A 25,881-nucleotide genomic window follows, 5' to 3' on the forward strand; every position below is an offset into this window, starting at 1 on the left:
TTACCATGCAATGTAAGTATGATACCACATATTTTCTTAAGGTTATCTAAGACAAACACTGGTAGTTTCCAGCTCTTAGAGGTTGACGTGGTTTGGAGCTCAAAGCATCTACTCTTTAAATTTTGCTATCATGATGGGAGATTTTATTATGGCTTCAATTCTGTTCCTCAGTATGGCAAACAATATACTGTGCTAACCATCGCATTCATTCAGGGGACTAATTAATAGACTTGAAAGAGCAATGAATTTTAAGACTAACACTGCAGCCTTCTTTTGGAGACTTGCAACTTCTATGAAAGAGTTGTGCTCAGAATCTCATCTACATTATGTTAAGCGTCCTTCATCTAGTTTTGTCTGATGATGAAGTTAAGCCAAAAGATGTATTCCTCCACAGACAGGTTTTTATCTCACCAACAAGCAAAAATTTAAAAACTAAAGAAAAAATGAAGTCTCAAGAAAACATGCACTTGGGTCCAGACCTGGATTTATTTATGTCAATTGCCAACTGAAAAAAATCAGTGGATCACTAACACGTTGGATGGCTTCCCTTAAAACTGCACAGATGTTCTTATCTGACTAAATAAAGAAGGCTGTTGAAAGGACACAGTTTGCTTCTGAACTTACATTTCAAAATTCCTCATTTTAGAATCAGCAAAGGCTGAAAGGTTAGAAAGGTAATGAGAAATTAGACTCCATTTCAGACACATCTAGTTCACAGCAACATTTCCAAGAGCAGAAATATCTTGCTGCCTCTGATAAATGAAAGGTAACCTCCTCCCCCATAAGTGAAGAGGACACTAAAAGGAGGCAAACGTTGATTTACTGCAAAGGAAATGTCTGTGAAAACACAACTTCTTTTCCTGAGTAGTTAAAACTTTCTTTTTGATTTCTGTAATCTAGCTTCTAATACAGTAGATGGAAAATATTTCACATTATTTAAGCCATAAACCACTGGTTCAGGTGGATTTGATTACCAGTTGCAGGAGGTGGCATATTTCCAACATGCTACCAAGTGAACTTGCATGCTTGTTATTCATGAATTCTTCATCTTGTGGAATCTTATCATTTGATTTATGGACTGTTTGGGTTTATAGCTTTTAGACGTATGTTCAGGTTTGTTTAGTTTTGTCTTTTGTACTTTGGCCACTATTTATAAGATCAGAGCTCTGAGGATTTGGGTAGCGTACCTGCACTCTAACAAGGTTGGGGGAAGGTTCCTGACAGGGCACACACTTATCACTTGCAACTTGGAAATGCTATGGTGATTTTCAGCAAATATCACCAGGAACAAGCAATGAAAAAACAGATGCTAAGTGAAGACTATTCCAAATAAAACCACAGCTGTGGAACAAAGCAAACCTCAAAGAGAAAAATCACCACAGACACCAAACAGTCTAAAAAATGTTACCCTGAATCCTGTGGTTCCTTGGTAAAATCAGTTCTTAAAAAGCCTCACAAAGTGAATGTCAGACCCTTAGATACACCAAATAATTAGTGATGGGATAAACGTTAAAAGAATCACTATATGATTTAGATCAGTCAAACCCTGGAAAGTTTGTGAGCCTAGAGTAAACTGGAGTGGATTTCATTGCATTGAATTAATTGCATCTTCTCAGATTTACTCCAGCTGAGGTCTAGCCCTTTTGTTTATTCAGACATCCTGATGTTTTCCATGTCCCTCATATCTCTCTCTCTTCTCTTTCATGCCAAACCAGAATGGTTGCTGCTCTCCCGACCCAGTCATTCCAGTCCTGTGACTCCCAGCTGGTTCAGAGGGAAATCAGGTCAGATTTCATCCAGCAAGCATTATTCCTTCTCCCATCACTTCAGAAACTGAGGTAAGATATGATTTTGCTGGTTAACACACAAAAAAACTTCGCACAGAGAGAATTATCTTCTTATTACTGAGAGTAAAGTTTTGGTTATTATGAGGATATTGATGTTAGAATGCTTCGTTCCCTGACCTAAACTAAAAAGGCAGCAGTGAAAGCATCTGTGTGCTTGTGCATGTGTGACAGGATGTGGGAATGCAGGTATTTCTGTGGCAAAACTGAAATAAAGCATTTTATCATAGTCTGAAAACAGTAACTCCAGCTGATAGACAAAGAGCAAAATAGTAGTCATTCATGACAGAATACTTTCCCAGTGGGAGGACAGAGTTACACATACCACCTGCCCTGTCTAAGCTGGAGAGCAGGTAAATTCTGTTACCTGCAGCACTGAAGTGTTCAGAAAACACTTCTACACAATGCACACCGTTCTCACAGCCAGAGTCCTCGGGTGCCGCGTTGCTAGAGAGGACAGCGGACGCTCTGCTCTCAGCAGACTCAGCAGAGCTGAGAGTGACCTCCACATCAAAGGGACTGCACTGCTCCCTGTTTGGGTCGGCAGGAGCAAGACCAGCCTGCAGTTGAGTCTGCCTCCACTTCTGTGATATTTTTGCATGAATTCCACTTTGTGTTTCTTCTCTAAATGGCAGAATGAAGATTCAGTACAAGCTTGTCTCCTTTAGCATTGTTTATTCTAGGGAAAAAAGCATTCTGCTCCCATGCTGTCTGCATAGATTCAGCCTTGAGAATGATTTGTCTCATAGAACTGCTATGATCAACTTTTAAACTGAGTCATTAGGCACAAGGATAACCATATAGTGGATGTTGATATACTGTCACTCACAATGACAACTGATTTTGATGCTGTCAGCGTTAATATACTGAATATCCAGAATGCTATTGATACTGCTCAAAGCACAAATGCCTGCTATTGTGATTTGACATTTAAATAGACTGGCGAAGCCTTGATTCCACTGAAATCAAGTAGTCTTGCCACTGATTACAGCAGAACAAGATTTTTATGCAAATGATGGTAGTTCTTATTATCCTAACATAGACACTTTATTTGCTGTAGGAAATAAAACCATTTAGTTAAAATGCAGCCGAATACTTATTGTTACACTGCAGATGAAAGTAAGACCTCGCTCTATAAAGAACTGCATGTTTTTCAACCCTGAAGCCAACGTTGACATTAGAGATTCTCATCCCATTATAGTGGCTTGGCTGCTCACCATCTGCTACAGAACTATGGTTAAGTACTCGAGAGCTCCTACACTCCAGGGAAGCAAACACTTCCAACGAAGACATTTTTATCCCATTACTCTTCTTTCAAATATGACTCGAACATTTTATGCAGACAATACAATGACCTTTGGGGCATAGAGGCCAGCATAAACGCTGCACTGCAAGCCCAGTTTGCAGTTAATTTTATTGGAAGAATGATAAAATTGTATTGTTTTACGGGAATTATGGCAATGAGTTACTCAGTGGTGGAATCTACAGACTAGACATCTTGTACTGGGGCTTGTCACACAGCCAGCAAAAGCATTATCATGTATTTAACCAGACTTCATTTCCAACAGTATTTTAGGATCATTTTTTCCCTGTGCTAATTAACCGCATTCACAGTAATACCACTATAAAATACTGCTTAATTTCTATTCCTTAATTTTCTTTTTCTCTAAGCATTGCAAACAAGAACAAATTAGTATATGCACAAAGGAGCTTCCATACTTTTTCCAGATACTTCAAGAACTAGTTTCTTGCTTTTGAGTTGTATCCAATGCACTTTTACCATTAGTTGTTTGCATTACGACATAAGATCACCTTACATTAAGATCACCTACTCACCAGCCAAAGACAGACCCCACCCTGAGAAGCTCACCATCATCCGAGAGGACGGAAAAGAGGCCTCCCATAAACCGAATCAAGACAAAATTTTCAGAGGTAGTTACAGGAAATCAGAGAGCCTGGCACACACACATACCTTTAAGAACTTAACCTTGAATTATTAGGCCCAACTTCCACAGTGCATGAGAAGATAACTTTCAAATTGTCAGTCTTGCATCAGTTGACCCCAAAGCCATCAGCCTAATCTCCCTAGATTTAGCTACTCTCTCTTCTATTCATACTGGGTATTAGTAAGATGGCAATTACTCGTTTGATTTCTTTGTGGCAGCTTGTTGCTGGCCTTTCTGAAGCAGTATAAGAGGAAAGAAAATAAGACATTGACTTCCTGCCTGGCAATACAAAGTTGGTTCTATGTGTTTGCACCCTGAGCAATGCAGAGGGAGCAGTCTAGGTCTACAGAGAAGGAACAGAACAAACTGGGAAAGAAATAGAAATTTCACTGTATGCTGAAAAGCTGAGCTAGCTGGGCCCATAGGGAAAAGCAAACGTTCAAAAGTTGATCGAAAAATATTTGCTTCCTTCTGCTTTTGGAACAAGAGAAGAACCCGATCTGCCTTTGGCACATATCTAGCCTAATACAGTAACATCTCAATAGCACAGTCATAGATTGTTTCTCAGGATTTTCAATCTGTAAGACCAAATACTGAGTCCACGTACACACTTTGTTACACAGGCAAACTCCTTATTCAGTGAGTAGACATATTAAGAAAACTGTAGCTGTCTGCAGTGTCAGTTAAATAAGGATATTAGAATGTAGCCCAAAGTTATCACTAACTATGACTAAGAGGGATCAAGTCAGTCCCTGTATTACAGTACAGACTTGGCAGAAAATCTGCAGCACTCAGAGTCTTCTCTTTGGACAGCAATAAGGCAGTTTATCCAGAGATGTTCAATAAAACACAAAAATTAATAACTACACACAAAACCTGGGAACCAGTCATATGATTCAAAAAGAAAAAAACCCCTTTTATTATCTTCAAGTCAGCACTGAAGAAAACCATGGAAAGGGAATAAAAAATGAATGTCATTCAATGTAACAAGTTACATTTAGAACTGATAGAAAAATTGGTCATGATGTATATTATTTGTTGGATATTCATCTTTATTCCTGTTCCTTTGATAACAGTTTTGAAATTCTCTTTTGCATATATTATCTCACATTCCTGAGAAGGTGCTATGCAAAGCTTCTCTTATAGGACTATTTCAATTTTGAAGTTTGCACTGTTCTGATAAGTCACAGGAGCCACTGGAAACCTGTCTACCTCCCAGCCCCCAGCTGAAATGATTTCTTAATTAAACATTTTTCCTATATGGATGTGTCTCTGGGCTGGCAATACAACAGATGGAAAAAGATTTTTTGTAATTCCCCTCCAAATTCTTCTCAAAGGTTGTATGCACATGCAGGATGCAAAAATTCATATAAAAGACTGTCATATCTCAAGTTCACAGTCTAAAGCAGGGAAAAACCTACGTTAATGAAAGATTGAGTTGGTCTTTTTCAAATTCTGTCTGAATAATGATAAAAGATAAAATAAATGGGATAGGAATATAAACGACATCTCTGACAATGCTTGGGAGGTATGCAGTTCACTAGATAATTGAGAGATATATATGCTTTCTGTTAACTTTATGATGATGAGCTGTCTGAACATGTCTACAGTAAGAGTAATTGCTCTAGTACTCTTTCAGCATATCTGGGGACAAGGATCCAAACCAGTTGCCCTGTTCTACAGCATGCCATTTGTCTTCTCACTTCCTCCAAAGATCCAAAGCTGTGGAAGCATTTGATGGAAACAAATTAGATCCTTGTTAACCAATTGAAAGCTTCAGTGGTAAACTTGAATGGTTAATGTCATATGTGAGTTTTTGGAAATGACTATTTCCTCTATGGTTTGAAAAGATTTTGTGTGATCTCATAACTCTCTTGCTAGAGTAAATAAAATTTTTGTTCTTCTATTCTAGTTTTTCAGATAACTATTTCGAACATGCACAGGTATTACTCAAAAAAATATCAAAGATGGGCCTTATTTGTGATTTTCTCTTCTGGTTAAGACTAAGCATGATTTTTCTGGGCTTCTTTAAAGAGAAAATCTCCTGCAGTTCATGTCCCCCAGACATGTGGCCTGTGTCAGGGCCCTGTGTGCACCAATAGGCCTTACTGGCCATGGCCAATCTCACCTGGGGCCTCCAGCAACACCGTCTGGCCATGGGCCCAGAGGCTCCATTTATGCTCAGGACTGGGCTTTCAGATCTTGTCAGAGCTATACCATATCTGTACCTTTCTCCACCTCAGCTGGATCTGTTTCGTTGCTATGGGCTTCCCTGGTGACCCCTGGACCTGACCTGTGGACTGACTTCCCAGCTTGAACTTGGACCTGCTGCATCACCACAACCTCTTCTGGTGATCTGGACTCCTGGTTGACCAAGTCCCATCCCCTGTCTTCTTCACCTCAGTCAGGTCTGGTAGGACTAAGCCCTGGCTGGTGAGGCTCCTGCCCTGCCTCCCATATTACCATGCTTGGCTCCTTGTCCTTTAGGCAGCAGTTGTCCCTCACTGCTCCTTGGCAGCCTATTCCTCAACTTTTTCTAGCTTCCACATAGAAAACACAGCTTGAGATGATGGATTTTTAAAAAAATACACTTAAGCATAATAACATACTGTGTGTTTTAACTCAATGCAGAAGCCTTTGCTTTGAGCCCACTGACACAGCTGTGTGAGAGTACTTTATACCCTCTAGCTGTCCAAAACTTATTTTTCTTTTAATAGCTTGTCTTGTTTTTCCTGGGTAGACTCACTATATGCACCGTACTATCCATACAAAAACTTTGCTATTACAGCCTCTTACTGACAGCGTCTTTGTGGAATTTTTGAATTGAAACTGTAAAGTTCTTTATGTCTCAGTTTCTACCTGTGACACCTGGACAACCCACCCTCCTGCAACCCCACAATGCAGCTGTCACAGACATTCTCCTAAAAGATGAGAGGCTGCAACGCTGCATACGAGCTTTTTCAGCTCCAGTTTACTCTATGCCTGAATCATTCTAACTTCTTTGGTTCCATGACTGAAGCCAGACTGAAGCCCTAGTACATGCCTGAAGTTAAGAATGGTTTTAGCTATTGCCTTCAATAGGGATAGTCCTTAATGCAGATTTTTGTGCTTTACCAAATTGGACCCCTGCTGATTAAAATGAACTTTTGAAAAGCCAGTCATGGTGGACGATGTTTTAAAATGGAAGCTGTTTAAGAAGATACTTAAAAGAATAATTGCTCTAATGAAAATTTAACGTGTCTGGAAACGACCAAAATTATCACAGCTGTCTTCCATGAGTTTAACTTTCTTCTTTTCTGTTAGCAAAAGCCAAGATGTTAGAGATTTTCCAGCTTTACCATGCAGTGGTGCATTTTTAGATTTGTGGCTAGACTGAGTGATCTTCAGCCAGCATCTGAGCCCACAGTTTTACATGTTGGTTTCTCTTGATTACGCACTGCATCATGTCTTCTACAAAGTCATCTTTGTTTTTTCATTCAGTGCTGGATGGCACATTCTGAAATGCACATTAACAGCAACAAAGTGAAAAGCAAAGTAATTTGCCAAGTCAGGTGAGGGCATCACACAATGTTACATAAAACGGCCCCCTCTTGGTTAATAGTTTTATGTCAGTTTTGGCATAGACTCAAATGAAACGTGGAAAAGACTAGTTAAGGATTGTCTTCATTAATATTCAGCTATGGTTTTCAGCTTCATTATGACATACTCTTGTGAATGGCTGAACAGAGCAAAAACCAGTCGCTATGTCCACTGTGGCATAAAAACTCATGTGGCTCTTCGTTATTAATAGGCCTGGCAGATCCTTTTGATGACATACAAGCTTTCTGCTGTGAGCCAAGGTGCTTCTAGGAGAGTTGAAAACAAACCTAATTTGTTCTTATTGAATAACTCACTCACTGTCATTATGAAAATTAATAGGAAATTAATTTCACTGAGTTTGGGGCATCTAAGAGCAGTGCCAGTCCAGCAGTATGAAAACTGGATAAACAGTTTTAGATGAAACAAGACTGTGTTTAAATGAAAAAAAAAATGGATTTTTATCAATCTCTTTCAAGCAAAACAATTAGATATAAACAAGCACAAGCCTTAGCCATTACATTTTAAATTAGTATTATTTGAGGGTTAAAATTTAGATAATATTAATTCCACTCTTTAAACAGACAATGGCATAGGTTTAACTATCAGTGAACACACATCTTAAAGTAGATGTAAATTAACTCCAGTAGACCTGCATACATTTTCAACAATTCAGATACTGCGTTTATTACTTTTCTCACAGATCAAAGCCATTGTAATAGCACAAGGGAACTGTGAAACAATGTGTTTCACTAAAAATCTTTTACATATCCTACTAATTTCTGTGTAGTCACAAAACTCATTTTCCAACTTCTGGCCAGAGTAAAGGTGAGACACAAGTAATTCAAATATCTAGGCCTGAAACCTGAGGCATAGTGAATTGGGAATAGAAGCTGGTTGTCAGTGGAAAGCTAGTATCTTCAGAAATGCTGAGAGTTGTATATCTAACTTGCTTAAATCCCTTAAAAACCTGTATCTGATTTCAGTGAGATGGCTTCTAGCAAATATTCCAGATTTGGTCCTATGAAAAAGTATCATTTTGCATAGAAAAAAGTCAGTATTTCATATGTGACATAGTATGACAGGAGATTTAACATGTAACACTTTATATAGTTTACATAAACAAGACCTGGCCTTCCACTAGGTTAGAATGACAATTTCGGAAGGAAAGCAGAGCTGAAGACACTTGTTACAATAATGATTGTTTTCTTGCACCCTTTCTAAACACTAGCAAAAGATTTTTGAAAGGGCAAATAAATCAGTTTCAGAAATACCAGTGCTGACAACTTACCCCTTTTCAGAATTACTGCTTTTAAAAAAATTTGCCTAAGGAGGTTTCATAATAAATCTAAATTATTTTATTGATACTAAAGGGTTTACTTGAGAGCAATCCAAATCTAAACATAAGAAGCCTCCAGCGTAACATCTTTCCGACTTCCTATCTTGTTTCAGTAACAGCTGTCAAGTGCCATGAACCAGCCCTGTTTAGTTTTTAGGCTGGCAAAATATATCTAAAAATATATATATAAAATCTGCCAGTGTGGGTTATATGTTGTATAAGAATAAAGAAAAAGCATTACCTGAACTAGGGTATATGTGCAGGATAGAAATGTGTTGAACTACTCTGAATCTCTATAGGTTTTGGCTACAGAGAACTCTAGTAAAAAACAGCTGAATACAATAATTACAATAATACAGTAATTCACATCATCCATCACAGCACCAAATAAAAAAAAAAAAAAAGTAATATATCAAATTATATAAACATAGCCTGATGTGCATTGAGGACATAATCCATTCATTTCAATTAAGGAAGGACTTTTTATTATCTCTAGTGGGGATAAAAGTGAATTGTGTTGAAAGTAGATGTTGCTTATTTTTGTGTTATAGCTTTCCCTCATAAAAGAAAATGTGAGAGAAAATAAAATATGTTAGAAGAGATCGGAAATTGTTGAGTGGAAAGAGATAATGAAATCAAAAGCAAAACAAGGACAAGCGTTCATGGAGGAAGACATTAACCAGGTCAAAAGCTGCCATGAGTGCAGAATTAAGAAATGAGAGCCATAACGTTTCCCATGAAGATAACTCAGTGAATGGGGAGAAATTAGAGGTGACATGTGATGGGAGAACTGAAACAACGTAGCTGATGAAGAGAATGAGATTATGCTTTTACAATGGAAAAGCTGCAATACTACTTGTGAGATGCAAGAATCAGGTGGAAATGAGTTCAGGGGATAAGGTGACAGGATATTAAGATGAGTTCTTCTCTCATTACTAGAATATGAGGGAACTTGCAAGGAGAGGGAAGGCAGAAAACCCAAGTGCTGGAAGTGGAAAAAGACAAAGTTTTCAGCAATATGAAAAAGACACATTATAACATACTGGAGAGGGGCAAAGGAGGGCTACGAAGATGATCAAAGTGCTGGAGAACTTGCCCTGTGAGGACAGACTTAAGGAGTTAAAGTCTTTTCTTCCTGGAGAAAAGAAGGCTCAGGGAGAACCTGATCACAGTATTCCTGTACTTAACGGGCTGCTACAAAGAGGACAGAGGCTTCATCTTCACAAGGTGCCACATCAGGCAATGGATACAAGGGGCACCTGGAGATGTTTCATATTGATATAAGAGAGAATATTTTTAAAGGGAGAACAATCATTCACTGGAACAACCTCCCCAGGGATATGGTAGAGTCATCTATGCCCTCAGATTCAACAGGCAGTAACTGCAGGACTTTGATAGAAACCTGAGGAAGGAATTGAAAACCAGAGAATCACTAACAGAAGCTTTCTCTTTGTTCCCTCCATTGTTTTATGAAACTGTACTGACCAACACTGAACTTCCTTTTCAGATTGTGGGCAAGCCCTGCACAGCTCACGCACACTAGCGGTGGTTTTCACTGCAAGCTGCCAACCACTGGAATTGCCTATGAGTAAACACAAGTAGCAGCAGTAAAATCTTTCTAAGCAAGCTCATAGAAAAGTGTCATCTTTGTTATTCAACATCTCAACAAAAGGCATTGGCAACACTGAAATAGCTGGTTTTATAAAACTGAGATTTAGAGATGAACTATCTTTATTTGAATGCTGTAATTGCATGGTATTTTAAGAGAGCATTCTTTTTATTTTACCAAAATGCATAGTCCACATTTTCCTTACATGCTGTTATGGGAAGATGGCACTTAGCTTTTCTAATAGTCAAACATGGCTTTGCTGAACAGAACTTTGTTAACAATTAAAAACAGTGATTAGAAAAAACTAGAAGGAAGAAATCTAGACTATTTTAAAATGTGGCCTCTCTGTGGTATGTATTTTTATACTATGTTTTAAGGTCTCAAGTAATAGAAAAATCATACAAAGGTAATACAAGTAATCTGAAATCCACTACATGCAGTTCTATTTTAACTCGGCAATTCACACCAAATTCTTTCACTGCACTAAGAATGAATTCAGGAAAATAAATATCCAAGGAAGAATATGGATTTAATTGTTATTGCTGTTACATTGCTAAAATAAAACAGCTGTGATCACACACTCAGATAAAGCCATTGTTCAACAAATATTTTTATTAAACATCTCTGTAGTGAAGATGAGTCCAGCTCCCCAAGAGCAGAGCTGAGCACTTCCTGGACCACCCATTGCTCCCAAGGTAAAACAATTCATCCAGCTGCAGGGGGGTGGGGGGAACTTGATCAGACACACTGGACACTGTGGCAGTTATGGAGCAACTCATGTTTGCTCGCTGACATATTAAACTTTAACAACTGTATTTTAACATTCAAGTAAATAGACCACAGTCTTTTTTCAAATCATTAATTTGACCACTAGCTAATGACAGCAACAGCGTTCCTTAAATGGCACCTTCCCAAAAATAACAATGACCTGCAGAGGCCTTGGGAGAGAAGTCTCAGAAAACTAAGGTCAGCTGATTACAGGAGGCAACGGGGGGAAAAGCAGGCACATTGGAAGGTCAAAGGTACAACAGGAGCAGTCAGGAAAATAAATTGGCCACGGTCGTACAACAAACAAACTGTGTGTCAGAGCCGTGAATAAAATCCAGAAGTCCTGGTTCCTCATCTCTCTGCCCTGCTGCCCCAGCCCTACCCAGATCCTCTCTCAAAATGACTTTCTAATATAGACAGTCCAGGAAACTGAAACAATTTTCCTATCTACAAAACAAATGTAGAAAAAGGTATGTAAAAGTTTCCTTTACACACTCACTCCACCATTTATGTTACAGCCAGAAAGACTGTTAAATATTGTGCATTTCCTCCAGGTCCACAATCAGAATGTCTGAGACTGCAGAATTTGTCATTAGTCTATTTAAGAACTGGTGTCTTTTCAAATCTATTTTCAAGAACTATTCAAAGTTAAATCTGAGTTGCCTTTTACAGGGATGTTTCCTTCCTGTTTTTCCATCAATCAGTCTGTTTCCCAGATGCTGGAGGAGTTGTAAAAGCTCAAGACCTTTTCAAGCACAACATTTACAAATATCCAATATTGGTCAAGACTTAGATCACTTTTCTGCTTCAGTAAAATCTCATATTCAGACCAGCCAGAAAATAGTCAATAAGATTCATACTCAAGAAATTTTCTATGTAAAAGAGCTATATAATCTACAGGATAGGCACATAGGTATGTAGATACAGTAGAAATGATAGACTTAAAATTGCAAAATTGTTTGTAATTGTAAACATGCACTGTTTACCACGGGATGTGCAGTGTGGTTTTTCCAAACAGCTTTTTATTGAGCCAATTAAGCAGCTAGTCTTATCTAAGACCTTAAAGTGCCAAAAACCCCCAAGTTTAGGACGGGCTCCAAATTACTGAAGTCAAGCCATTCCAAAGTGTATTAATCAGGTTTCCTAATAGCAGGCCAGGCACTGAATGCAAGTGCTCAGCTTTAGTTTAAGGCTTTATCAGTCACTTGGAACATGGAGCCCACGGGTCAAGTCTTCAGTGGTGCAAATCAGAGCAGTCTTCCCGTAATCCACAGTTTAAAAGTTCAGAATTGGTCTAAATATTTAAGATGGCTGCTTTAAATTGCCTGATTGTATTTGCATTTCAGTGAGATATCGCTATACTTATTAATTGAACACAGAGTTTCTTAGTCTAGAAAGCTTCCTTCATGAAATGTAGATTTTTCTTCCTCTTTGGAAGTATTGTCTTCCATGGTAGAGGCTTCCCTCTAGTGGACACCTTTCTCTGATGCTTTATTTGAAAGGTTTTAGTAATTTAAGAGAACAGTTGTACAATACATCCAATATAATGTATTTGCTTTCTAACTTAAAATAATTAAAGGAAATGCCTGACAGGACTTAATTAGTGCCTATACAATGTTTCTTGAGGAGCTTTAAAATTATTGCAGGAGTCTCAAGACCAGTTACTTCGAACTGTAACACAGTGTAAAACTGTTTAACAAACTTAGGTATGTAAACAGGTATGTAAACAGCAAAATCGTGTCCTGAAAAAACTAATTATTGATTCCATAGCTCAGGGAATAGATACAAAGATAAGAGCAGTGTTGTTCCCTATTGACTGGCTGCTGACTAAGCTATCAGTGCTGATCTAACTAATCTCCAGGCTGTTTGTAGGGGCTACACTTAGTGGCTCTTCCAATATCCTGTTATTTAGAGGAGGGCAACAGATTGACACCCGACTTGCTTCGTGCACTGGCTTCCTCAAAACATTTAACTTAAAAAAGATACACTTGGGGCTCCTAAATGGAACAAATACATACACACTTAAACTTTTTTGTTATTTCCTATGGGAGTATGATCACATAATTTACAACTGAGAAACCATCTGAGGAAGCCAATTGGCTACATTCTATTTTCATTACTCAGCAATGACAAAGGGTTGCCTCAGCATGAACCTTTCACCTGTGAATTTTTCTTTCTTCAGAATGTGACACTAAAAATATTCATTGTAGCAGTAACTTTCATAATGCAACACTCAGCCCACTACTAATTGAGACCCCTAACACACTGGATTTTCAAGTACTTGTCAGGGGATAGTGGTATTTGGTTTCTATTATGGTTCTATGGAACTTACTGAGAATCCTAAAATTCATTCAAACAAATATGATCTGGAAAATAGTTTTCTGAGTTTCAGATAGAGTAAGCAGAGGTTTCTTGAACCAGCTTAAAGTTTAATGAAAGTATATGTTTTACCCAACACTGAACTTTTCTACTTCAAGTCTTCCAGATTTCCAAACCTCACATTTTTCCCCACATGGGCTGTTGACCTGATTATTTTTCATTAATCTTTTAATAAAATTTTGAAGGCCAAATGGTAGCCTGTCTGACATTTTCCATCTATGGGGATTTTAGTAGAATATACCTATCTTCCCAGTTCAATTAGAGGAATCTCATTCCAGCTGAACAGATGCCCTCATCACAAAGCAATGTCACAACAGTCTCTTTTGTTGTCAGTTTCTCTACAGAGAAATCAGTACTTGTTAATAAAATTAATATTCATATAGCTATATAATATATGCACATATATATGCAGGCAGCTTTATGAATGATATTTTTCTGCTCTTTCTAAACATGGACTCTAGTCAAAAAGCCACTGCTCATTTGTAGCTCAGACAATACTCGCAATGCAGCAAAAACTCAGAAATAAAGTCAGTGGGAGGGATTTTCTGCAACCTTTTTCTGAAACAAAATTAAACAAGACTTTAGAACTGGGCCCAGTTCAAAGCAGATCAAACAGTATGGTGTCTAAAGGACAAAGACTTGCAAGGTCCAGTGTATAATTTATAAAAATGTGAATGTGGAATCAAACTTGCCCCAAGCAAAGACTTCAGGGATTTATAAAAGTAATTTACACAACAGATGTGGTCTCCTAATAGACAGAACTGAAGCATACATCTAATGCTTGAGAATATTTTGAGGTGGCCTGTTCAGAGAGAAGGCTGCCTGGTATGGGTGATCTGCAGTCAAGGTTTCCCTTTGTGATGAAGCACACAAAAAATTAAATAAGATAGAGAAGAACAGAGCATTTTAAAAAAAGGGCAGATCTAAGTTGGGTGCTACAGATCATATCAGATATGCACACAATATTTATTTCTTCACTGTAATTTCAGTAACTGTGCTCCGTTCAACTGCTGGAAATTGTAAACTGAGAGTGTGCCAATAATTAGTCCCTTCATTAGAAGGAGGATTAAAACAAGTCATCTTACCCATACTGTTGATTTTAGCAATACTACACTGAATTATCTTATAATGTGGAAAACAACATGAGAATCAACAAACAAATATGAAACCTGGATTTGTCTCTTCTTTCTGTAAATAATTAGAAAAAAATTATTTAAAACCTAGAACTAGTCATATAAAGCTGTAGGTGTGATACAGGGGCAATCAGTATGAGTAATATTGTAGCACTTAGTATTCTATCATGGCATCATCCTCTCAGGGCTCTCTAGAGCAGCACCCTCCTTTCAGGGCAGCTAAATTACACTGGGTTGAAAAGCTCAGGAGAGGGAAAAAACCAAACTAGTCTGTAAGTCCCCCCCTTTTCTTTCTCTTGCTCTTCTCCCCAAGCACTTATAAAGGCAATGTATGTTTGCATGAATGAGTTCCTCAGCAGTGCTGCTGTTCACCTTCCTTTTGGCACCTGAGAATACAGAAGAGAGAATCTCTCTGCTGAAACAACAGCCATCACTGTTTATCATTAATGCTTCCTTTCAAAGGAGGATTTTGTTGAGAAAAATACTCCAGGTTTTTGAACACAACTTACTACCAGCTAGAAAGGAGTACTTTACACTAGGAATCAGAAAAGCAAGGCTTTTCACAAAATAGGGAGCTCACATATGTCAGGTAGGGAATATGATAGAGAATTAATAGAATGAAGGTATTGCTAACTGCATAAAATAAGAGCCAAGTAGCCTCAAGGCACTAACAGTACCCAAATAGTACTACTATTTAACACATCACTGAAAGTTGTGGATATGCCCACTAATCCACATGGAAGAGCACTTCTGCGATATCCCAAGCGTTATCAGCCATGATCTAAAGAACATCTGTAAAACTACAAAGAAATGTTAAAAATCTTCTTTCATTAATGTGCCTTCTCCCCAAGAAAACGCTAAACTAGTTGAATTAATAAAATGTACCCAATCTGGTAAGAACATTCTGTAACATGCTGTATGCAAGCTGGCTTTAGCTTATTTTGTTAGTAGGATTAATTTTTAGAAATCTCAGACTTCCATGTTAATCCCAGATAATAGCACAGTTTGGTACACTAAAATAATCAGATTACAGTGAATGTAAGCACGATTTGATTTTAAATGCTACTGGAACTATCACCCCCTCGTTTTATGAAAGGATGAGCTGGAAGAATGTCAGACAGGGTCGCTCTTGTCTTAACAGCTGCAGACCTCTGCTTCAAGTCATCTTTAAAATTATGGCTTTGTTTATTGAAATACTGATTTTTTGACAGCAAGTTAGCACACAAATTTTAAAAAGATGTGGACTTTATCACAACAATGGATGTGCAAATAACATATAAGAAACTGGTGTATAAAATTACCTACTACACCTGTACCACTGAATTACCACATGCTACCACAAAATATCTCATTTGTGTTTCCAATTAAAAAACCAATACCTTACTATCTAGTCCTTTCCCACTAATTTGATTCAGGAGTTTCCTTTTTGCATCTCCCTCGTTCCCCATATCTTTTCTCTGATTGGTTGCAGCAGGGCTCATGCCTATTTTATTTCTGGTTAATCTGATTAAGTAAGAACCTGGGATTGTGATGTCAGTGCATTAGCAGAAGGAAATAATGCTTCCTGTAGGAAGGATGGCAGTTTTGACCTTTTAGAAGCAGGTCATGATCTGACTGCAAGATGAAAATAGAGCAAGACAAACTGCAGTAATAATACCAACTCATTCTCCGATAGCATAGTTCAAAGTAAGATTATGGCTCGTGGACTGCAGGTAAGAAAGCAGAATGCACTCATATTTGGTTATTTGATTGAAGGGAGCTTTATGTGTGGGGGAAGAGGTTAGCTTCAGCAAAAATAGCAGAACTTTAGAAATACTGACTAATGAAAGGCCTTGTTTCCTATATTTACTCAGGAGAAAAACTGGCTTTCAGAACAGAGGCATCTTAATAGACTCAATTTTTTACAAACTTATGACATTATTTATTTGACTTTAATATATTCATATTCTTTCATTTTGTGCTGATGAAACAATACTTATTTATGGATCTCTTTATTGTACAAAATTGCCGTAGTTCATTTTGTTGTTTTTCCCCCCTTAAACTCAGAAACCTACATCAGTAAATGAACAACAGATGAGACTGAATCTAAATTAAACAACTAATTCCTCAAGTTATAAGCTTATGATTTAAAAATTTAATGACTTTGTGTGATAGTTTAGTAGATTGCTTTATTATAATGAGATGTTGCTGTATTATTTAGCATGTGCCACAATAAAAATGCTTTTATGAGCCTGTAAGGTATATGCAGCATGTTGCTATGGTGATGTGGTGCTCACACTGATGCAATCATGAAGGTTCTGTTCATGAACCCTTCAGCAGACCTTAAAAAATGCTTCACACATAGCAACAAACAAGATATTAATGTACCAGATATTGTTTGCACAAAGTAGTCTCAATAAGCATAGTTGTTAAGCAAATAAAAGGTACTAAACTGCACTGTTGGAGCAGCTACAAGCAGTAATCACTATGCACACCTGTATGCTTCAAGATTAGCTTTATTCAATAGTTACATTAACATGAACAAAGCTCATCCTTCACTTGAGCTGATCCAGTTGTGACGCCTCTCATCAAATGCAGCAGGAAGCTGCATTCATTGGCAACAAGGATGAACTTTAACTTGCTGTGCAGATGAAAGCCCAAATTATAACTGCAAAAGCAAATTGTGAGGCTGAAGTCCATTAAATATGGCAAGAAGCATCATGAGGAAAAAATTTGCTCAAATTGCAGGTAGCATAGTCACTGCATTTAAGCTGCAGCTATGCAGAATGCAATAGAGATGGGATCTTGTGGGGAAAAAAACAACTAAACAACCCAAAACCCCACAACAAAACAGAGAACCCACCCTACAGTGACTTTTAAAAGTCACTTTATCATGTCTGTGGCTATCCTTAAAGGTGCTTTTTCTGTAACCCAAATGAAAATTATGCTTAGATGTTCCAGTAGTCTCAAATAAACAATCTTGTAATTTTGACCAATGCTTCTAATTATGTCCTATTGCCACTGCTTCTTGTTGACAGATTCCCAGATATCCTGTATGTGTATTCTGTTGCCACTAACAACCTCACACAGACAGAAATTTGCCCATTTCAAATTGGCTAACTGGGCTAATATACTTGAACAACAAGAAGCAGTTCTGCACTACATTAAAGCCTGCTCAGAGATGCTAGTGTCTGGCCTCATCCACAGCTGATACCAGTGTAGCTGTCAGTATCTCTTCCAAGATTAATAAAGCACAAAGAAACTTCATTTAAAAACAGCCCTTCACCCAAGCTTTCACTTTGCTGACTTCAGCTGTGGGGAAAAAACCCCACAAAACTAAACCAAGCAAAATAGTACTGCTGACACTCTGAACTGTGCTCAACTGCAAGGCTATTCCGTAAGTCTAACTTGGAACATCACGGCCTATCAATTTTGAGTACTTGCAGAATACAGTTAGTTCAGCCAGGATGAGATTCTCTATGCACTGCCTTGTACTATGATAATCTGTTCTTTGAAACTCTTGTTAACACCTGTCTCTCCAGTTGTATCTTTAAATGAAGTAGGCTATTTGTGGCCAATTTAAAATAAACTGCAGTGATTGGTTCTCTCATTTTTGTGGCTGCTGTGAGTTTCCCAAGTAATAACCGACTTCTGTTCCCTACAGTCCATTTTTCCTTTCTTCCTAAGCACTCATCTCTCCTATGCCAAAAAAAGAATTAAAAACAATTCATCTGCCTAAAGAGTTGCAGGTGTTAACTTGTTTGTTAGCAATGCTTTATGCTCTTGCTGCCTAATTCATAGCTCTGTGCTGCCCATTAGCAAGCCACTGAATTGAGTTCTGTTGAATGCAACTGGTGTGTAGTTTAACTATTGTGCACTAGTGAAACTTTGAGCCAGCTTTGAATGTTTCTTTCAATTTGTTTTGTATTTTTAATAATAACAGGACAATATTAGACGTGACAAAATCTCAATAATTTGAGGTTTTTCTTAACTAATTTCTAATACTTATATATTAGCCCTCTTATTCATAATTGTTTCTACCTTATTGGATTTTTCTTGCCTGCTTTTGTACCATCATTTCATAAATGGACAAAGACCAAAGATTCCATTATGGTCTTGAAAAGTGGTAGAATCCAAAGTCATTTGGGACCAAAAGACTAGGTAGAAGAAAAGCCCAAATGAAGAATATGCCATTTCTAGACATCCAGACACCCCCGGGTGCAACAGCCTGGAGCCAGCATGTTGAGATAAGAACCATAATTCTAAAGCCTGACGGCAAAAGGGTGAAGGCCCTGATGTGTGCGAAGTAACTGTGGCCTCTCCCCAACCATGCTGAGGAGCAATTCACATCTCAGACAAGCATAGTAGCTCCTGAATAATCAGACAGATTGTGAAACGTTCTATCAGAAAGTTCAAAAACTCTCAGACGTATTTTTATTTTGACACACTACTGGGGGTGTTGGGGTGGGGAAAGGAGTATTTCTCCATATTAACAGAGGTTAATTAACAGAAGTTTTTTTTCCTGTATGGCCCCGTCTTTACTGTTAGAGCTACTTCTCTTTCACTTGCAGATAAGTGATGAAGAAAGTGGCTACAACAAAAATCTATTTTGCATTCCTAAGCATTATGAAGAAGATTTAGAAACAGTCTTCATCCCTCATGGACTCATCCTGGACAGGTATGAGGGTAAACAACAAAGAGTAGTGATAGTGATGCCAATGATGCATTTCCCTCCAAATGAAAAGCCTGAGGCCCTGCCCTGCATAGCCCATGAGAAGCATGGAAACCCTGCAGCTCTAACACTTGTTCTGGAGTTTATACAAGAGGAGTTTTATGGACAGGGTTCCTCTACAACCCCAGTTAAGTTTCCACGTTATCTCAAATATCTTTAACTTTCCTATTCTGCATTGTTCAGAGATATGGATTAAACCAAAAGTACGGAGGATAGACTTAGATTAGATATTAGGAAGAAATTTTTTAGTCTGAGGGTGGTGAGACACTCACACGGGTTGCCCAGAGAAGCTGTGGGTGCCCCATCTCTGGAGGGGTTCAAGGCCAGGCTGGATGGGGCTTGGAGCAACCTGGTCTGGTGGGAGATGTCCCTGCCCAGGGCAGGGGGGTTGGAACTCAATGATCTTTAAGGTCCCTCCCAGTTCAAACCATTCTATGATTCTATGTCAAAAGGAGTAAGCATCATCTTGTGAACTGCCAATATGTAACTAACTTTCCAATCTCTTACTGTAGTCACGATTTTCTGGTTATAAAGACCTAACAGCAATATACATTAACTTGGACATTGCTTAATATATGGACAAACAAATGAGATACATAAAATACTTTACAGGATTTGGTTGTTGTTGTTGTTTTCCCCTTCCAGGAAAAATATGATACATAAAATACTTTACAGGATTTGGTGGTTGTTGTTGTTGTTTTCCCCTTCCAGGACAGAACGTTTGGCTAGAGATATCATGCAAGATATGGGAAGCCATCACATTGTTGCACTTTGTGTCCTTAAAGGAGGCTATAAATTCTTTGCTGATCTGCTGGACCATATAAAAGCACTAAATCGAAATGGTGATAAATCTGTGCCTATTACTGTGGATTTTGTCATAATAAAAAGCTACTGCGTAAGCAATTTTGTTTTCTTTGGAAAATTGACCGTTCCCATAGATTGACATTCTGAATACTGGTAGTTTACATGAAAAGGCAACAAAAATTGAGTTTATGCATATATCCTGTTCAAAGCAACTCAATTTATTACATACTGAAAAGGAACTCGTTTACCAATCTACCCCAAAGATCAGGCAGATATCGTATATTCACTGGAATGAACACATAGCAGAACACTTAACATGTCAAAGGAAGGGTCAGGTGTCCAACATCCTTCTCTCCAGCCCAAAGCTTCCACACAGGCTCTACTCTGTCTTTACTATGGCACCCTCTGGTGGGAGGGAGCACGGAGAGGAGGTTAGCATCAGAGACTTGCTTGTCTCTCACTACATTAGTTTCATTCCTATAGATAATATTGGAGAGACTTGATTTTATAATCTCTTGTGTTGGGGAACAGGTATCTTTTGCCTGAGCCAACTACTGTAAAGCAATGACTTAATGCTATTTGTTTCTGTTTTATCTTCTCCCCTCTTTGAAGGCTAGAGCTCTGTGCACTAATCAAAATTTACTCTGTGCTAAATGCAACAGTTTACAATATCCTATAAATTTTTCATGGAGTTCTAAAACAAATCTGTGCTAACAAAAATAGCTGGAAGCAATGGTATCTACTCCACGAATATGGACATATTCTTGTTCCGTGCAAACATCTGTCTACACTGATGCTTCTCTCTCTCCTCTTGCTCTCAGCTATTTAAAAGCTGTTTTACAGAAAGAGTGTCATGTAAAGTTGCACGTTGATAGGCGAAAAGCAAGAGCAGTACACCATTCATACACATACAAGATAACACTTCTGAGCATGTTTTATGTCACTTCCCTGCCTTCTTTTTCCTTCTAGAATGGTTCACCTACAGAAAAAATCAGTATTGTTGGTGAGGAACTGTCTACACTAAATGGGAAGGTATGAAGTAGCATTTCAGCTTTTCAGGAGAAAGAACAGTTCTTACCTGTGTCTTCCAGGAAGACTTCCAATCTTTGTAAGATTTTGATACCACATATTTACAGCCACTTAATACTGCTTTAAAATGCCATGCTTTGAAACAGTGAGTAATTCCCACTGATCTCAATGGAAACTTAATGTGATCAGCACTGAATGCTTCTAGAGATCCTATTGCCCATTTTTATCCCACAGCCCCCAGAAATAAGCCATCTTAAACTGACTCACGCAGTTCATCTATGCTACTGCTATACACAGAATAATATATACTACCTGACATAGGTGGCTTTCTCTCAATGTTTTATGTTTCCATAAATACAGCAAGACTTCAGAAAGCACTAAAATAATGTAAGTAGTTAAGTGACAAGCTCCTTTGGAAATCAACTGCAACTTACTTGTAACTGATATTTGTAGTGCAAACTTTTCCAGTTTATAATTCACTGTATCGCCATGTAAATATTTTCTTTTCTTTCTCTCCCTACATGACCTTTTCCAGAATGTGTTAGTTGTAGAGGTAAGTAAAGATTGGAATGTGAGGGGAGGGAACAACATTAACTTCTTTCTCCCTGTTTTGCAAGTTAATACCTATTGCAATTGCATATAAAAACAACAATCAATTATGTTACTGTGCTGTTAGAGTTGCTGACTGGATTTTATGCTTCAAATTAATCCACTGATAAACTGTGTTTTCTTCCAGACTCAGAGGATAATTTATTTTTTTTTATCTCTTTCAGGACATTATTGAGACTGGTAGAACAATGAAAGCACTACTTTCAAAACTGAAAGACAATGAACCAAAGATGGTAAAAGTTGTGAGGTATAGTGATATGGCAACTTACTAATGTACTGTAACAGGAAGGAGCAAAGTCATTAATGCATGTTTTCAGGTCACACAGATTTCCAGAATCTAAGTTTGTCAGTACTTGCAAGATGACTTCTAGATCTGCTTTTAGATGATCTCTAAAAGGAATTTTTTTTAATATTCATGTCTCTGTCAAGTAATCACAATGCTTTGAAAAAACACTTTTTGTTTTATGTACCAGTTACGTTCCTCCTAGTGATTGTCCAGGAGATTCTCAGTTTCTTCAGAGGTGCACAGGAAAAGCAAGAATAGATACGAGTTTGTGGAAGAAATCCTTGTGACATTGCACAGCTTGATCTCTTCTCCCTCCGTCCCTGCCAAAATCTTTATATACCACTTGAACTTGCTTACCTGTCTGTGCTGACACATTGCTACATGAAAAGATAGTGATTTGGGATACAGAATTGAAGAGAACCAAACATAAAACAATAGTGTCATTTGGGCATTCGGAATGATCCTAGATCAGAGTCTTTGCTTCTGCCTCAATTATAAGGCTGAACACGACTTCTTTCTGTTACAATAACCTCATCATTTTAATTTAACTGCATGATTGTAGAAGCTTAAGGGGAGGGGTAGGAAGCTTAGAGGAAGATATATTGTTAAAAACTTTTCTCTGCCTTACAGCCTGCTTGTTAAAAGGACACACCGAAGTCCAAGTTACAGGCCAGACTGTAAGTATTGCATTTTAATAGTTGCCCAAAATATGATTTCATAATTTCACTTCATACAGTAAGTCTGAAAACAGGCATATAAGTTTCAGGAAGGCCAAGAGAAATGGGAAGAAAATACATAAAAAATTGTAAACTGACAATGAGCTACCCTGTACCGAAACCTCACAACCACCTTCTTTTTTTCCCCTGGTCAGTCTGAGTGCAGGTTTGGCTATTTGTTACCAGACGACAGAATCAAACCTTCACATGCTATTGTTTGGCTTTAACCCCAGAAAGGCATTTTTTAAAACTCTTGCCTTGTTTTCAAACTGAAAATGCAGTGCATCTACTTTTACACAAGTAACATCTCACTCCTTGTCTCCTTCTCCCATGAGTATCTCTTAAGTACTTATTTTGTTCTTACAAATACATTCTCCTAACACTTTAATTGTATCATTAACTGATGGGGATGGTATAGATTCTAACCTCTGTCATCAATTTGCAGTTCTGATTCTTAAAGAAGCATGCTAAGTACTTTTAAAGCAAGATGATGTATTTGTTAGATATTACTCTTAAATAGCTGAAGCATGTGTTGAATACAAACTGTGTACCTAAAAGCTATTCACACCACCCAAGAATAAAAAGAATTGTATTTTGTTACAGATACAGGCTTTGAAATTCCAGATAAATTTGTGGTTGGATATGCTCTTGATTATAATGAATACTTCAGAGATTTAAATGTAAGTACATACATGTGTACCTTATATGTTACATACACGGCTGCCACCACAGGTAAACAGCAATAATATTAGCTTATACTAGGAGCTCCTCAACAATTAAAAAAACTTCAAATCTGACTAGAAACTTCCATTAATAGGGCAAAGCCAGTATTAATGTGCCAATCTGATAAATGTAAATGCAGAAAACTTGTTTGCCCCTTACCTTTTTATGAATCTACTCCACAAGCCTCGTGGCCCAGCCATGCTGTATGATATTCTGGATCCTCCAGGATGGTTGGCAGCACAGAATCTGCTGGCCCCACCTGAAAAAGGAAGTAACTTGTAATTTGGTTTTAACTTGATGTTTGTCTGTCTTGGTGAAATCCTATGTTGCTCTCTTTCTAGCCAAGTCTTTAAGGTGGCTGTGTGTGGCCCCCATGTCAAGGTTTTCTCCTACACTGTGTAACATGGCCATTAAGATCTTTATTTTCCTTTGTTCCATTAGAGTCCCTTTAGGCTGCACTGAGTAGTAGACTTGGAAAGAGCGTAACTGATAGAAAGAGCTGATCTTTTTTTTCCACTCCTCAGTTTTCAAAAGTACTTTCTTAAATCTCATTAAGTGGAAAAGTTTTTAACTTTAAAGTCTTATTAAAAAGACAAAACCATTCTGCTGAAGACACATACTGGATCTCTGCTATTGCAAAGCAATATAAAGAAGGTTAAAATAATTGAAGAAACCCGACCTCTTCAGAATATATGAATTTTTATAAATTACAGATAAGCTTAGAAGCAACCTTAACATCTCAATCTTACTGCAAGTAGTAAACCTGCAACCAAACTCGCAAAGATTACTGTTCTGGTGTGCTTTCCTTGCAATGCTAGGAATATGACTGAAAATCATTCTTGCGTTTTCTCTGAAGTTGGTTTTTTTTGGTTTTTTTTTTTAGCACATCTGCATTCTGAAAGAGAAAGCCAAAGAGAAATACAGGATCTGATCACATCAGTTTTCTGGAACAATAGTCCAGTGGCGTGTACAGCTGTGTGGATAAATAATAAGTAGTCATCTACTAATTGTGCTCTTTTCACAGAAAACGACAAGATTTTCTAAATATAGTATTCTGTGTATATTTTCCTATAATGATAATGTAAAACAGCTTAAAGGTGAATGAGTTCTGTTCAAGTTTCAGTGAAGCCTGAACAGAACACTGGCCATAAAATGGATATTATGTTCTGCTGCAATCACTGGGGACACAGCCAGGACACATACATGTGTATGTAATTATGTTTGGATTTTAATTTACTACATGAAGTAACATATTATGCGTATATAAACTGCACTGATTTTTACATGTGAGCTCGCATGTGTAAATAGATAGACATGTACTTTGTGTACCAAACAGGCTGAATAAGCTTCTAAGGACTGGAGGTTAAGTAAACTGTACAAAGCACACACCACATAGAAAACACATTTGGTTCTTTAGCTTAATGCAATGAGAAAAAAAGAAGTCAATATTAACTTAACTAGACTAAGATTAGTTTTTATACATTCCAAGTAACCTGTGGTATGGCATCTTGTTTTTGAGGGACCGCATGTTAACTTTACCATTGTGGGGCCTCTTGAGCTGCAAATACTTCTGGTGACCAGCTGTTAAGACTGCATGAAAAAAAACACTACACCACAAAATTACTTCTGCTACTTGTGTGTCTCGAACGAGAACTGGAACCTAAATTTTACAGCCCAGAGACTGCACCAAGTTCAAGGCACTATGGCACCTCACTGCATCCTACCTGTACTAAATGATTAAACTAAGCTCCAAGACCTTGGGCCTTTGTTCCCCGTGGTTAATTAAGAGTACTGAGCTGGGCGTCGGTGTTCAATAGGGTCCTCTGAGGTACTTTATCTCCCAAGAGCACTGGGCCGCAGGTGCCCAGGCTGTGCCAGGGATGCAATGCGGCTTTCCAGAGAGCCAGGGGCTGGGATAATGTCACACAATCCGCCCCTTAAAGCGGCTGAGAGGAGGAACGCTGGTGCCTGTACGAATGGGACCCTTACCTACGGGAGCGGCCCGTACCGGAGCCGCCAGCCCTCTGCCACCGCCCTCGCCTCACTGAGGGCGGGCCACGGAGGCTGCTCGGGGGGCACCGTACCGAACAGCTCGGAGGTTGTCTGCTTTTCCCAGCTGAAAAGAGGGCCGCTGGCAGTTAACACCGCCCTTCTCCGGGTAACTATCCCCGGGAAGCTGCCGCCGACGCCCCGCTGACCCCTGACAAGGTGCCCGCCGCGACGCCCGGCCCGTTCCTCCCCTCAGAGCCCGGCTGAGGGCGGGAACGCCGCGCGCAGCCCCCTCGCGCGGCCCCCCCCTCGCTATCTCCCAAGAGCACTGGGCCGCAGGTGCCCAGGCTGTGCCAGGGATGCAATGCGGCTTTCCAGAGAGCCAGGGGCTGGGATAATGTCACACAATCCGCCCCTTAA

At 38.5% G+C, this 25,881-nt stretch overlaps 2 protein-coding genes across 4 annotated transcripts in view; one reads left to right on the forward strand and one right to left on the reverse strand.

Moving 5' to 3' along the window:
• Positions 1–25,112, reverse strand: part of ADAMTS18 (ADAM metallopeptidase with thrombospondin type 1 motif 18) — a 185,420-nt gene extending 160,308 nt beyond the window's left edge. Inside the window, exons 1-2 of the mRNA XM_014942567.1 lie at positions 25,012–25,112; positions 23,632–23,731 (exon numbers count right to left, since the gene is read on the reverse strand). The gene's annotated coding sequence lies outside the window, so the exon portion shown is untranslated. The remainder of the gene's footprint in view (positions 1–23,631; positions 23,732–25,011) is intronic.
• LOC106888374 (hypoxanthine-guanine phosphoribosyltransferase-like) lies at positions 1,717–25,041 on the forward strand. 3 transcript variants are annotated; one of them, XM_014942571.1, is made up of 9 exons: positions 1,717–1,838; positions 19,150–19,251; positions 20,017–20,200; positions 21,079–21,141; positions 21,674–21,691; positions 21,912–21,994; positions 22,664–22,710; positions 23,353–23,429; positions 24,356–25,041. In XM_014942571.1, the coding sequence occupies exons 1-9, from the start codon at positions 1,717–1,719 to the stop codon at positions 24,401–24,403; spliced, it is 744 nt and encodes a 247-aa protein (XP_014798057.1). In that variant the 3' UTR covers positions 24,404–25,041. The 3 variants fall into 3 exon arrangements, with proteins under 3 accessions (XP_014798057.1, XP_014798055.1, XP_014798056.1); XM_014942569.1 differs by lacking the exon at positions 1,717–1,838 and adding an exon at positions 16,128–16,306 and having other exon boundaries at positions 19,145–19,251; XM_014942570.1 differs by lacking the exons at positions 1,717–1,838; positions 21,079–21,141 and adding an exon at positions 16,128–16,306 and having other exon boundaries at positions 19,145–19,251.
• Positions 25,113–25,881: the final 769 nt, after the last annotated feature.

The sequence above is a fragment of the Calidris pugnax genome, unplaced genomic scaffold (genome assembly GCF_001431845.1).
Source record: "Calidris pugnax isolate Ruff unplaced genomic scaffold, ASM143184v1 scaffold28, whole genome shotgun sequence".
Classification (NCBI taxonomy): domain Eukaryota; kingdom Metazoa; phylum Chordata; class Aves; order Charadriiformes; family Scolopacidae; genus Calidris; species Calidris pugnax.